The sequence below is a fragment of the Macrosteles quadrilineatus genome, unplaced genomic scaffold (genome assembly GCF_028750875.1).
Source record: "Macrosteles quadrilineatus isolate MER2022 unplaced genomic scaffold, UCM_ALF_1.0 Scaffold_3__2_contigs__length_128488019, whole genome shotgun sequence".
Lineage (NCBI taxonomy): Eukaryota > Metazoa > Arthropoda > Insecta > Hemiptera > Cicadellidae > Macrosteles > Macrosteles quadrilineatus.
In genome coordinates this window covers 57,693,219-57,707,544 of record NW_026542596.1, presented here as the reverse complement: position 1 = coordinate 57,707,544, position 14,326 = coordinate 57,693,219, and the positions used below count along the sequence as shown (strand labels likewise).

At 37.1% G+C, this 14,326-nt stretch overlaps 1 protein-coding gene across 4 annotated transcripts in view; it reads left to right on the top strand.

Annotated features, from left to right (window-relative positions):
- LOC128989638 (probable galactose-1-phosphate uridylyltransferase) overlaps window positions 1-9,503 on the top strand; it is a 47,731-nt gene extending 38,228 nt beyond the window's left edge. For all 4 annotated transcript variants that reach the window (XM_054411589.1, XM_054411587.1, XM_054411591.1 and 1 more), the window contains 2 exons: window positions 6,139-6,244; window positions 6,758-9,503. In XM_054411589.1, the coding sequence (XP_054267564.1) occupies window positions 6,139-6,244; window positions 6,758-6,860 (209 nt within the window). In that variant the 3' untranslated portion in view covers window positions 6,861-9,503. The remainder of the gene's footprint in view (window positions 1-6,138; window positions 6,245-6,757) is intronic.
- Window positions 9,504-14,326: the final 4,823 nt, after the last annotated feature.

Below are 14,326 nucleotides of genomic sequence, written 5' to 3'. Positions count from 1 at the left end.
TTTTCCTGTAGTTTTGGTAATACTTTTGAAAATTAATGTCCTGGTTAGCTTTGGCAATAATACTCAATTGTATTTTTTTGTTGCTAGATACATTCCTTTGGTTACCCAGCTTTTTTTAAATTTGTCTTTTTGTAACTTTTTTGAGAAAAACTTTAGTGGAAAACAGTGGTCAAAACTAACTAAAAAGTCATGCATGAAACTATCAAAATTTGTCTGAGCGTCTTTTACAAGTGATAAGTTCCAGTTAATTTCTGAAATACATTTATAAAAAAAACATTATTTGTTTGTGAAAACAACCTTCTTTTGCAACCGACCTTTTCATCCAACAATTTATTTCTTGGAATATTTCAATAAAAAGTGCCCTTTGGTCCGAAAAACCTAATTCAAGATTCATTTTGGACCTCTTTACTTCTGGTCTCAGAACATCATTGGTTAAAATATTGTCAATACAGGTACTTGTGTAATGTGTTATACATATTAATTAAGTCTAAAAACTTTGTTCTATTATTAGGTGAGTGTGAATTTGGTAAAATATCTATGTTGAAGTCTGCTGCTATGTATATCTGATGTGTTTTTATATACTTTTGCAGTTTACAAAGGAGAGATTCTAGCTTATCTAAAAATTGTTTTAAATTATTTTCATAAGGAGTTCTATAGATGGAAATTACAATAACCTTAGTAGAGGGTATTTCAATACTACAGACTTCAAAAGTGCTTTCTTCGTTAAATATATAAAAGTCAGTCATTTCTTTAAAAATAAAAAAATTGCAAACCCGGGCTTACCGGGCTATGATGACTGGTATACGCTATGGCACTGTACCTGAGCCCGTTTTGCCCGGTCTATTTGGCATACCCGGGCTTAAAGGGCTAAGAATCCTCTATGATACGAATGAGGTATGGGCAAGGCCATACGACAAGGTATGGCAAACCCGGGCTTCCCGGGCAATGATGACAGCCCGGGCACTGAACCTGTGCCCGGTTTGCCCGGGCCATGATGACAGCCCGTCACTACCGGGTTAAAGTAATAATACAGCACGTTAAAGACATTGGCCTGGGCGATTTGGCACATCCTGGCTATGATGCCCCAAAAATTACATTTTATGAAACAATAGTTCATAAAGACTAAAATGCCGGTAGGATGAACCGTTTGTTCGGTTGGCATTTTTATCATACACTAAATTAAACCTTCTTTATATACTTTAAAAAAAGAAACAAATATGTATATACTTATTATGTAAAATAAATAAGAAAATAAATAACTATAAAAGGTATAAAGTTACCTGAGTAAGTTACTGCCAAAGTGATCCTGTTTTATCCTTACGGATCCGTAAGGATAAAACAGGATCACTTTGGCAGTAACTTACTCAGGTAACTTTATACCTTTTATAGTTTGTACTGTGATCCAGAGACAAAACAACTCTAAATATGAAAATAAATAACTTCTCCCTATTTACTATTGCTATAATATTGCCCCGTTTGATACAAAAAACAACCTATGACTGGAAAAATGGTTTTTCTTTCATAGGCCTACTGGGCTATGATAACAGCCCGCCACCACCGGGCCACGGACATTGGCCTGGGCGATTTGGCACACCCGGGCCTACCGGGCTATGATGACAGCCCGGGCACTGTACCTGAGCCCGGTTTGCGTATCATAGCCCGGGCCTTTTGCGCATGTACAACTCCTGCCTATCCGAAGGAGTTTTTCCCTGGTGCTGGAAAACACCTAGGCTAGTGCTTGTTGAGAAGGGGAAGGGAGACCCAGACCTGCCATCCTTCTACAGATATCTGTGTATGTTGCATACGGCCGGTAAAGTCCTCTAAAAGATGATCTGTTCTGGCTGAATTCAGCCAATGTCACTGCGGGGGACCTGTCCCCTCAACCGTATGGATTCAGGACGGGGTGATCTACAGTTGAGGCAGTTGAGGAGGCAAAGCAAGCCGTGATGAGAGCTGAGGACCATAACCACTACTCTATTAGGGTTGTGCTGCTCTTAACACTCGATGTGAGAAACGCATTTAATTCCGAGAGGTGGTGCGATATGCTGAATGCTCTGGAGAACACCTTCCACGTTCCGGCATACCTCATTCGTATCATAGAGGATTCTTAGCCTGGTAAGCCCGGGTATGCCAAATAGCCCGGGCCAGTGATGGGCTGACATCATAGCCCGGGTAAACCGGGCTCAGGTACAGTGCCCGGGCTGTCATCATAGCCCGGTAGGCCGAGGTGTGCAAATCGCCCAGGCCAATGTCTGTGGCCTGGTGGTGGCGGGCTGATATCATAGATAGCCCAGTAGGTATATGAAAGAAAACCCATTTTTCCAGTCATAGGTTGTTTGTTGTATCAAACGGGGCAATATCATAGCAATAGTAAATAGGGAGAAGTTATTTATTTTCTTATTTATTTGACATAATATGTATATACATATTTGTTTCTTTTTTTTAATAATATAAAGATGGTTTGATTTAGTGTAAGTTTAAAATTAAATGCCAACCAAAGAAACGGTTCATCCTACCGGCATTTTAGTCTTTATGAACTATTGTTTCATAAAATGTAATTTTTGGGGCATCATAGCCCGGATGTGCCAAATCGCCCAGGCCAATGTCTTTAACGTGCTGTAAAACCGGGCACAGGTTCAGTGCCCGGGCTGTCATCATTGCCTGGGAAGCCCGGGTTTGCCATACCTTGTCGTATAGCCTTGCCCATACCTCATTCGTATCATAGAGGTTTCTTAGCCCGGTAAGCCGGGGTATGCCAAATAGCCTGGGAAAACCGGGCTCAGGTACAGTGCCCGGGCTGTCATCATAGCCCGGTAAACCCGGGTTTGCCAAATCGCACAGGCCAATGTCTTTACCCCGGTGGCGACGGGCTGTCGTCATAGCCCGGGCAAACCGGGCTCAGGTACAGTGCCCGGGCTGTCATCATAGCCCGGTAGGCCCGGGTGTGCCAAATCGCCCGGGCTAATGTCTGTGGCCCGGTGGTGGCGGGCTGTCATCATGGCCCGGGCAAACCGGGCTCAGGTACACTGTCCGGGATGTTATCATAGCCCGGTAGGCCCGGGTGTGCCAAATCGCCCAGGCCAATGTCTGTGGCCCGGTGGTGGCGGGCTGTTATCATAGCCCGGATGGCAAGGGTATGCCAAATATCCCGGGCTAATGTCTTTAGCCTGGTGGTGACGGGCTGTCATAATAGCCTGGGTGCAGAAAATCAGCCCGGGCAGCCCAGTTTCTAGAAAACCAGCCCGGGTTGCCCGAGTATTATTCTGCTACTTGGTGCATTTCCAAGCTCTTGGCTCTCTCTTCAACTTACCCTAATTGAAAAAAAGAATTATTCATCATCAGCATACTCAAGGGGGGAATATTGAACTGCCACGAGTTTTATGACCGTCCGGAGCCCACGATCATTAGAACAGACCTTGGCAGCCCTGTTGTAGAAAACCAGCCCATATATGCCCAGCTGTAGAAAATCAGCCCGGGCAGCCCGGGTTTACGAAATCAGCCCGGGTGTAGAAAAACAGCCCGGGCAGCCCAGGTTTACAAAAACAGCCTGGGTTAAGAAAACCAGCCCGGGTTGCCCGGGTTTTACAAAAAATAAGCCCGGGTTTCCCGGGTGTAGAAAATCAGCTCCGGCAGCCCGGGTTTACAAATGAGCCCGGGTGTACAAAATAAGCCCGGGTTGCCCAGGTGTAGAAAATCAGCCCGGGCAGCCTGGGTTTACAAAATCAGCCAGGGTTAAGAAAACCAGCCCAGGTTGCCCTGGTGTAGAAAATCAGCCCGGGTTGCTTGGGTTGAGGTAAACAGGCCCGGGCAGCTCGGGTGTAGAAAATCAGCCCGGGCAGCCCGGGTGTACAGAATAAGCCCGGGTTGCCCGGGTTTTATTCTGCTACTTGGTGCATTTCCAAGCTCTTGGCTCTCTCTTCAATTTATCCTTATTGAAAAAAAGATTTATTTATCATCAGCATACTCAAGGGGGGAATATTGAACCGCCACGAGTTTTATGACCATCCCGAGATACTTGAACAGCCATCATCAGAGCGGACCCGGGCAGCCCTGTTGTAGAAAACCAACCCGAGCAGCCCGGGTTGCCAGGGCTTTACAAATGAGCCCGGGTTAAGAAAACCAGCCCGGGTTGCCCGGGTGTACATAATAAGCCCGGGTTGCCAGGGCTTTACAAATAAGCCCGGGTTAAGAAAACCAGCCCGGGTTGCCCGGGTGTACATAATAAGCCCGGGTTGCCCGGGTGTACATAATAAGCCCGAGTTGCCCGGGTGTACATAATAAGCCCGGGTTGCCCTAGTGTACATAATATGCCCGGGTTGCCCGGGTGTACATAATAAGTCCGGGTTGCCCTAGTGTAAAAAATCAGCACAGGTGTAGAAAATCAGCCCGGGCAGCCCGGGTTTACAAAATCAGCCCGGGTTGCCCGGGTTTAAAAAACTAGCCCGGGTTGCCCGGGTGTAGAAAATCAGCCCGGGCAGACCAGGTGTAGAAAATCAGCCCGAGCAGCCCGGGTGTAGAAAATCAGCCCAAGTTGACAAAATGGGCCCGGGTTAACAAAATCAGCCCGGGTTAAGAAAACCAGCCCAGGTTGCCCGGGTGTAGAAAATCAGCACGGGCAGCTTGGGTTTAAAAAATAAGCCTGAATGCAGAAAATCAGCCCGGGCAGCCCGATTGTAGAAAACCAGCCCAGGTTGCCCGGGTTTTATTCTGCTACCTGGTGCATTTCCAAGCTCTTGGCTCTCTCTTCAATTTACCCTAATTGAAAAAAAAATTTATTCATCATCAGCATACTCAAGGGGGGAATATTTAACCGCCACGATCATTAGAGCGGACCCTGGCAGCCCTGTTGTAGAAAACCAGCCCGGGTTGGCTGGTTGTACAAAATAAGCCCGGGTTAAGAAAACCAGCCCGGGTTGCCCGGGTGTAGAGGATCAGCCCGGGTGCAGAAAATCAGACCGGGCAGCCCGGGTTTACAAAATAAGCCCGAGTTGCCCAGGTTAGAAAAATCAGTCTGGGTGCAGAAAATCAGCCCAGGCAGCCCGGTTGTAGAAAACCAGCCTGGGTGTAGAAAATCAGCCCGGGTGTAGAAAACCAGCCCGGGTTGCCCAGGTTTAGAAAACCAGCCCGGGCAGCCCGGTTGTAGAAAACCAGCCCGGGTAGCCCGGTTGTAGAAAACCAGCCCGGATAGCCCGAGTGTACAAAATAAGCCCGGATTGCTCGAGGGTATAAAATAAGCCCGGGTTGCCCGGGTGTACAAAATAAGTCTGGGTTTCCCGGGTTTTACAAATGAGCCCAGGTCGCCCGGGTGTAAAAAATCAGCCCGGTTGTAGAAAACCAGCCCCGGTTGCTTGGCTGTAGAAAATCAGCCCGGGCAACACGGATGCAGGAAATCAGCCCGGGCAGCACGGTTGTAGAAAACCAGCACGGTTGTAGAAAACCAGCCCGGTTTGCCCGGGTGTACAAAATCAGCCCGGGTTACAAAACCAGCCCGGTTGTAGAAAACCAGCCCGGTTGGCCGGGGTGTAATAAATCAGCCCGGGTCTAGAAAATCAGCCCGGGCAGGGGTAATATATGAAATCACATGTTAAAATACTTTGTTTACAGTTTTTTGTTTATGTTTAGATTTATTTTTTACCTATTTAACACATACAACAGCGCTTCAATATATAAAGTTATTTCTTTTTTTTAAGGTCTAAAAAAGGAATTGCTAATTTTTTTGTTTTTAGGGTAAAAAATGGGAATGAAACACACAACAAAGCAGGCTTCAGCTAGGACAAGACTAGTCAATGACGCTTTACGCAAAATGTCTTAAAACCTACAACATTTGTTTTTAATATAGGTCTATTAAACGTAAAAATTCTTTGTCAATGTTTAAATAGATCAGTTTGTATGGTAAAATCTTTGTTTTTTCTATGATTGTATACTTTTAATCAGTGCTCGGTTTGTAAAAAATTAGAAGCCAGAACTGTAACCTGTTTAATTTGATTTCACTATTTTTGCCAATATTTTTAATCTTTTCGAAAGAGAGGTACCGGAACTCCGGTGCAGACTACGGTTCACCCACAAATCGAGCACTGCTTTTAATATCTACCCTACTATTTGCTATTGTGATTTTTAATTTAATTGTCTTTCAAATAGGAGCCCCAACTGGCTCAAGAATGGACGACAGTCGCCATTGGGTGTTCCATGGTATTTATTTCCCCCCTCTTCTAAGATCGGCTACTGTCAAGAAGTTTATGGTTGGGTATGTAATAATCTAAAAAGACTTTAATAAGGGAAACAGAGTCAATAAGTCTTTTGCTCTAGCTTTTACTGATGGTTAGAGTTACACCTTCATTCCATTTTCTTCTTTATGCTTCAACAGGTAAAAATGATACTGTCACACTGATCAGTCCATCTTAGTATTGTAAATATTGAAACCATAATAATTAATAGCAGAGCACTGGAGTTTCAACTTAACTAAGTTCATTCTAAAAACTAGCAACAAATGTAACATGTAAATTGAATGTCTTGTTCTATCTATAGTTTGGGAGTGAGCTGGCGTAGTGGTTAGAGCGCGGGACTTCAGTCCCTGAGGTCCCGGGTTCGATCCCCGCCAATTCACTAATGGATTTTATCCAAGTGATAATGCCGCAACCCCTAGGTCTAGCCTGAAGTAATGTGAAAAACAATCCCAGGCAATTGTGCCTAGCGTCCTAGGACAAAGAAATAGTCAAAGGCTCTAGTAACTTAACGACTTGCATTTGTTACTTTTCAGATTTGAAATGTTGGCACAAAACCAGAGGGACCTAACTGCAGAACAGGCAGCGGAAATTCTCCGTAAACTTCCTGACAAGCATTACACTCTCGCCTCATCATGACTTTTTGACGGAATCCCTACAAATATGTAGTTGTAAATTAAATCAATTTATTCGTCACAAAAATGATACATAATCAACAGTGAATTTTGTAATCTGCGTTAACACATAGATAGGTACGGTACTGGAGAAATTTGCTTGTGGGACGACTGTGCGCTTGCAGTTGTAGTATGGTGTACCGGAAATATACTTGTAGCAAGGAAGAGCTTGAGCGGCGAGCACTGTGGGGAAATTCCTATCGTACAGGGCACAGGGTCTTCCTCCATCGGGAGTGTTGTAATACAGGATGGCATGGGCTGTTGTGTTGTACTTTGCTCTAGACACCAGCAACCAGTGCTGGACACCACTTAAGTGTACCATTGAATGTTACCTGTACCTTCTCTTAACAAAATGATTATAGTAGAATGTATCTACATATAAAAAATTTGAAAATACTTTGTTTTATATCTAACTTTATCCACTAAAAGAAAATTTAAAAATTCAATTCATGTAGATGAATCGTTCAGTAAGAAGCACATTATTGTAGCAGTTTTTAACTAACTTTTTACTCCAGCAATGTTGGTCTTAGGGACTACAATGTCCACATGTAATTGTTGTAGCTATATACAACTATTTTAAAACATTTTTATTAGCTCGCTTTCTTGTCCGGTACAAATTTTGCAATCAATTTTATACTATAGTTATACTATAACTTCCCTATGAGCTAGAGACTTGAAACTTGAAGCAGCTTTTGAATGGATGACAATGCAATATTATATCATTTAATGAAAATAATTTATAAATAAAAATACTTTTAAAAAATGCCACGTTTTTAAATGCACAAAAAGTAGAAAATAATTTATAAATATGTTGAGAGAATGAATACTTGTAAGATTTAAAACAAAAAACGTGGGGCTTGATCATAATAGTTCAATAGGTGAAGTTAATTGTAAATTAGCATGTGCCACGTTTTTGGTTTTAAATCTTGCAAGTATTTATTCTCTCTACATATTTATAAATTATTTTCTACTTTTTAGTGTGTTTAAAAACGTGACATTTTTTAAAAGTATTTTTATTTATTAATTATTTATAATTAAGGAACAAAGTGCCAAAATATGAGGTTAAGAAGAGTGTAATGACTTACAGTTTTACAAACATGTTAACAGATCATTGTACTGTATGTTACTTGAAAATTTTAGAATCTTTATATATGAAGCATATTTACACTAAAGGTTTAAATGTATTTATTATTTGTTCATATATTTTAGTACTTTTACAAGAGTAGGCCTACACCAGGGCTATTTTGTACTTTTTATTAATATCTGATATATTTCTAATATACACTGATATATGAATATAGCTTTAAAGACCAATAATCTTACAAGGTTTTACCTTTGACTATTGTTTTACCATAGACTAACCAACACAAGTAGACACCATTGTAGGCAATCTCATTGTAAATTTTGAAGCTCGTTTATCGTGACTAGTATGTACATTGGGCGCTAGTGTCGACGACATTTTGTTTCTATTATTTTAGAGTTAATTTCTTGATTTGTGCTTTACTGTTTGGTTATATAACTAGGGGATGAGTTATTGTTTATGATTGATCATATGATTTTGTTAAACAAGGTTTAACATTAAACAAAAAAAGTTTAAACAAGAACAAACATTTTAAACAAACCACAACCTCTGCAGTAGGCCTACACCGTACAGAACTAACAATCAAATCGTCCTTAGCTGTTCAATAAGGATGAGAAATGTACTAAGGGAGATGTTTTATATCTATAGTTTTACCTACTACTTAAATTAATTTGAGTTTTAAGATATTATACTAAACTATGACTATTTTACAAAACAAAAATTAATTAAAGTTTGTGTAAAGTTGTTGATGTTTGATTTCTTATTTTATGTTGTTTTCATTTAACAAATAATTATTGTTGTTACAAGTGTTTTATTTTATATTAAAAAAAAAATATGTGGGTAATTTTGTAAATAATGTGTTTATTTTTTTACTTTTTACTTACAATATTTACAACTTACTTGTCATTTTGTTGTTTTTGTGCTTGTTATTGTTTGTACTGTAGTGACTTACAAATTGAATTCAAACTTAATTAAAATTTAATTTTGATTATTCTAAAACAAAATTTTAATTACAGTACTATAGTTGAGTTTCTGAGAACCTGATAATTATTTCTACGTACCGTACTTGTAGGAATACAAAATATTTGCCCTGCTAAATTCATTTTTACAATCAATACAAATAACAAATTTTGTCTAAAATATATCCTGCATTTTGTATGCAATCTTCTTCATATATGTCAAATTCCACATCCTAGATACCTATAACACATCTGTCTTATCTTAACATCTATATCACTAATTGATTTATGTAGGTAATATGCTTTTAAGTAGTATCTTATTTTATGAACTCACTTTTTATTGTATGTCAAGTAGGCCTAGCCTACATCGTTGATTATGTGCCGTGCTAATTATGTGCATGACGTACAAATATTACTCCGTAGCAGATTTTTAGTTACCAAATACCAAATGTGAACTTAAATGTATTTCAAGTCCATTTTTAAAGTTGTTTTATACCAGTAAACCTAATACTTTTATCAGAGAAGTTATAATAAAGGGGGAAAAATAAATTTACTTTTTATGTATGAAGCGGTGTTATTTAATACTCCCAAATCGTGTAACTTTATACGGTAATAAAACTACTAATTTGAAAGAGTGTATACTTACTTAAGCTGTGTTTACACAAGGCCAGTAGAACAGGCAGGTTACCCACCTCCTCTAGTGTATTTCAAGTTACCTACCTGGGGTAAGGTAACCTGCCCGCCAACTAGCTTCCGTCTGAAAAGATCATCATTTTGATTTAAGTTGCCTTTTTTTATTTGGTAGTTGCCTCGTTGTTCTTGATGTTGTTGTTCAGTAGTCACTGATGGTCATTTTGCCTCAATTTATGCATCTTCAGATTATTTGCACTTAAAAGGGGGCATCATACGCCCTATGGTAAAAATATAAAATTAGCAACCTTAATGTCACATTCGCTTATAAACCCCTAGAGCTTAGAGCTATCAACCTAATTTTTTAAGGTTATAATTCATGCTTTAATATAAAACTGGTACCAAAATTATTTACTTTCAATAACATTTTTAAGTCCAAACTTTTTTTAAAATATACCTTTAATTTCACTTTTTTGTGTATAAATGGCAGTAAAATTTTTCTTAGGTAGAGTACTCTATTAAATTTGGTACCACTTCTGTGAAATAACTTTGAATATATTCTTTGAAAATTTCATGGTTATCTCTTATAGTTCCTGAGAAAAAAGGACATATGTATTACAGGGATAAAATTGTTTCTGGGGAAACGGATTTAAAAGTCGAGATTACTATAGTTTACTTATTACTCAAATGTAAGGAAAAACGACCAAGTTCATTCAAAAAATTATTTCTAAGGCTATGGTTTTTTTGAACTATTAATAAGGTGTCATTTTGTTCAGGAAGTAACAGAATATAATACCCCCGCCGCAGCAAACCTGCAGACTAGGCGAATTTCCATTTGACTGATTGGATTTATACTGAAATGTCTACTTAAAAATATAACATTTATTCCCGATTTAAATAGAATTATTTTAACAAGTACTTAGGTTTGCTGCATCAGGGAGGGTAAAACTGTTATTTTGTAAAATGTTAATAGTTAGTAAAAAATAAAAACATTTTCCACATTTGATCAAAATATGTTCATAAACAAGCAAACTACAACAGTTTACTTATTCTCCATAATAATAACATGGGAATTTTAAATTTACAATTTTTTGGAATTTTCTCCGTAACCATTAGGCGCATAATAACGCTTCAATATACTAAATTATTTGTTTTTTTAATCTCTACAAAATGGTTTGGAAAGAAATTGCTAAATTTTATGTTTTTTGGGTCAAAAATGGGAAAAACATATTTTTACCCCATAAAACCCCCCGTAAACCCCCGTTCCCATAGTCCGATCATGCTGGATCGCGAACTCGTTAGAATAAATGTAGGTTTACACGTTTGTACCAAATTTCATCAAAATCGGATCATTTTTGCTCGAGTTATCGTGCTAACGGACACATATATATATATATATATATATATATATATAAATATATAAATATATATGAATTTGAACGGATGGTGTTTTTGGCCTCTAGGGACCTCAAAACGAAAAAAAAAATCGGTCCCGCGTCCAGGTCTTACCATGAGTACTACGGTAAAAAAACATTATAAAGAATTACTTTTTGCGTATGATTCCCCCTTACTAAATGTCACCATGTACAAATTTTTCTGAAGCATTATTTTTTTTATTTACAACGCTGACCAATTAGACTGATGGTGCAGTCTTTTTTGTTTTTTTTCTGGCCCAGTACGCTAGGTTCTACCCAAGATCGTTGTTTCACATTTTTAGGCTAGACCTAAGGGTTAAATCATTATCATTTAAATCAAATCCAGTGGTTATTTGGTGTGATTTGAACCAGGCACTGAAATCCCACAAACGACTGCTCGCCACTGGCGGCGCAGTGCAGCCGTTGTTTATTAAAAATATGAATAGATTTTGCAAAGGATAAAAGACGTTTACAAGAAGTTGGGTCTGCCAATGTTTCTTTAAAATTTCTCATCTACTCTTTAATTTATTAATTTATCCTAAGTTTAAACTGAATACAGATATTTAAAAATGTTTAATGTTTAATAGAAGGGAATATTATTGAATTGGTATGGATCATAAGTAAAATACACATATCATTTACTATTAAAGATGAAGTAAACAGGTTAAACAGCAGTTAACATATCAGTTAGATGTTCGTACCATTCAATCAGTGATACGAAGCAGTCAAGGTAAATTACCTGATCTCACGCTCGGGTTTATCAGTCACCTCCCATCAGGTGATTCTACAACTGGAGGATTCCCACATTCTAGATAATAGAGGTTCTCTCGAAAATTAAATTAAGGTTAGTAAGTAACTTAACAGTAGGGGTTTCCTGAAAATGTATTGCATTCAGAATCACTTAGTTCACGTTGCAAAGTGTTGGAGTCACAGTTTTTACAGCATTAGGGATTGTGCAAGATTTTAATAAAAGTCATAAGGGAAGTTTTTACTAAAATCTGATTTTAAATTATATATATCAAGAATCAATTTTCTAGACATATTTATTAATGCTTAGCAAATAAATTATGAATAAAGGGGGGCCTTGCACAAATCGTGCAATTTAATTGTGTTCAAAACTTCCTTCAACCTTCAAGCTAAAACTGAAAATTGAAAATCTCACACTTAAACATATGGTCTGAAATATGATTGTAATGACTCACTTTCTACTCCTTGTTATGAAGAATGCTATTACCTTTCAAAGATCGCTTTGTAGCTGTAAAAGTTAACCTAAATATCAACACATGAAATTCATTCATAAAAAGAGTAGGTGAGTCATTTGAGACCATATTGTTTGAAGTGTGAGATTTCATCCAGCACTTAATGGTCGAGAAAATGTAATTACCTACTTTTACTCGTGTTTTTGTACATATCCTTTTGCTATACTACAAAAACTAATTATTTTTAAATTAAAAATAGTTGGAATATTTCTTTATACGTTAAGAAAATTTAAAAAGAAATAGGATTTTTTCTGGTTAGGTCTTCTGTTAAAAGTTCAAATTTACATTGATATACAATTTTGGTTGTTACAAATTAAACAGTTGAAGAAGCAATAACAAATATTTGTTTGTCTGTGTTGGAAAAATCCAATATTGCAAATTGAACAGTTGAGGAAACAATAACATAACAATAGTTATTCGTGCAACTAGTGAGAAAAGTGAGCAATTGACTCACTCGAGAGAAATCCTTACTCACGTGCCTGCATGTTACGCGCTCACTATTTCGTGCCTTCACGTTGCAAATCTGGAGTGAGACAAAGTAATTAGAGTGAGACAATGTTAACATTGTCTCACTGATGAGCGAATTGGCCACTTTGCTTTCTCAAATCAGTGAGAGAACATGTACATTGTTAGGTAACTGTAGGAAAATGTTTGTTTGTGTTAGAAAAATAAAGAAATATAGTAAATACTAGCTGTTGTACCCGTGCTTTGCAATGGGAAGAGGACACAAAATAGAAACATTTTAATCTTTACATCTGTTGCATATAATAGTTACACATCCGCCAATGCTTTAGAAACAAAATTAAACTTTTATAGCCTTAATAGAAACGTTTAAGTTATACGACTTTTAAATCTGGCAAGTAGTGGATACCACCATTTTGGTTTTGATTAATTTTAAATCTTGTGTAGGCTGATATGAGAAAAACTTACCAAATCTTCGAATAAAACATTTGACATACATGATTTACCTTCATCTTACATATCTATTAATTTTATTTATTTTTTTATTTATTTATTTACAGAATGCCATTACATCATAAAATGACAGGACATTTGTCAATGCATTACAATACTTAAATCTAAATAGTAATAAATCCAAATAAAATAATTTCAACACTTAACCCTCCCAATTTCCACTTAAAAATTCATTTAAAGAATAAAATGTTTTTGTCAATAACCATTCTTTACATTTTTGTTTGAACTTTTTTGGATTTGCAATGTTTTTTAAATGATCAGGAATCAAGTTATACAATTTTGGTCCAATATATTGAGGTGATGCTTCAAATAGTGATAATCTATGGCTAGTGGGCTTAATTAGGTTCTTATGTCTAGTGTTATACCTATAGTTTGTGTGACCCTCCCTGAAAATGGACAAATTGTTGAATACCCAAAACAATGCTTCTAAAATATACAGGTCATAAATAAAAATAAATAAATTGATTATTGACATTTTTAATTTCAATTTTGAAGTAGCAAAAATACTAATTATTAAATTTTAATGAACATTTTGTTAAATTTCACTCTTCTTTATATTAAATCACAAATCCTTCTATGTTCAGTTTCTTCACTCACAATTATCAAAGCATCAAGGGCTAAAAAATGTAATAGCAAATACACAGTATATGTTTCATTGCATCTCTGATTCTACTCTACAAAAATATAAACAAACAACTTAATATACAAACTCGGTTTTTTAATCAGTTCCATTGTCCATTGCCTTTACATTTTCACACTTACCATTAAGTAAACATAGTAACAGATATTTCATTGATTTTAGAAACAAAAAACACTGTGTACTGCTTAGTTTTATGATATTTATTTATTTATTTACAGAATGCCATTACATCATAAAATGACAGGACATTTGTCAATGCATTATAATACTTAAATCTAAATAGTAATAAATCCAAATAAAATAATTTCAACACTTAACCCTCCCAATTTCCACTTAAAAATTCATTTAAAGAATAAAATGTTTTTGTCAATAACCATTCTTTACATTTTTGTTTGAACTTTTTTGGATTTGCGATGTTTTTTAAATGATCAGGAATCAAGTTATACAATTTTGGTCCAATATATTGAGGTGA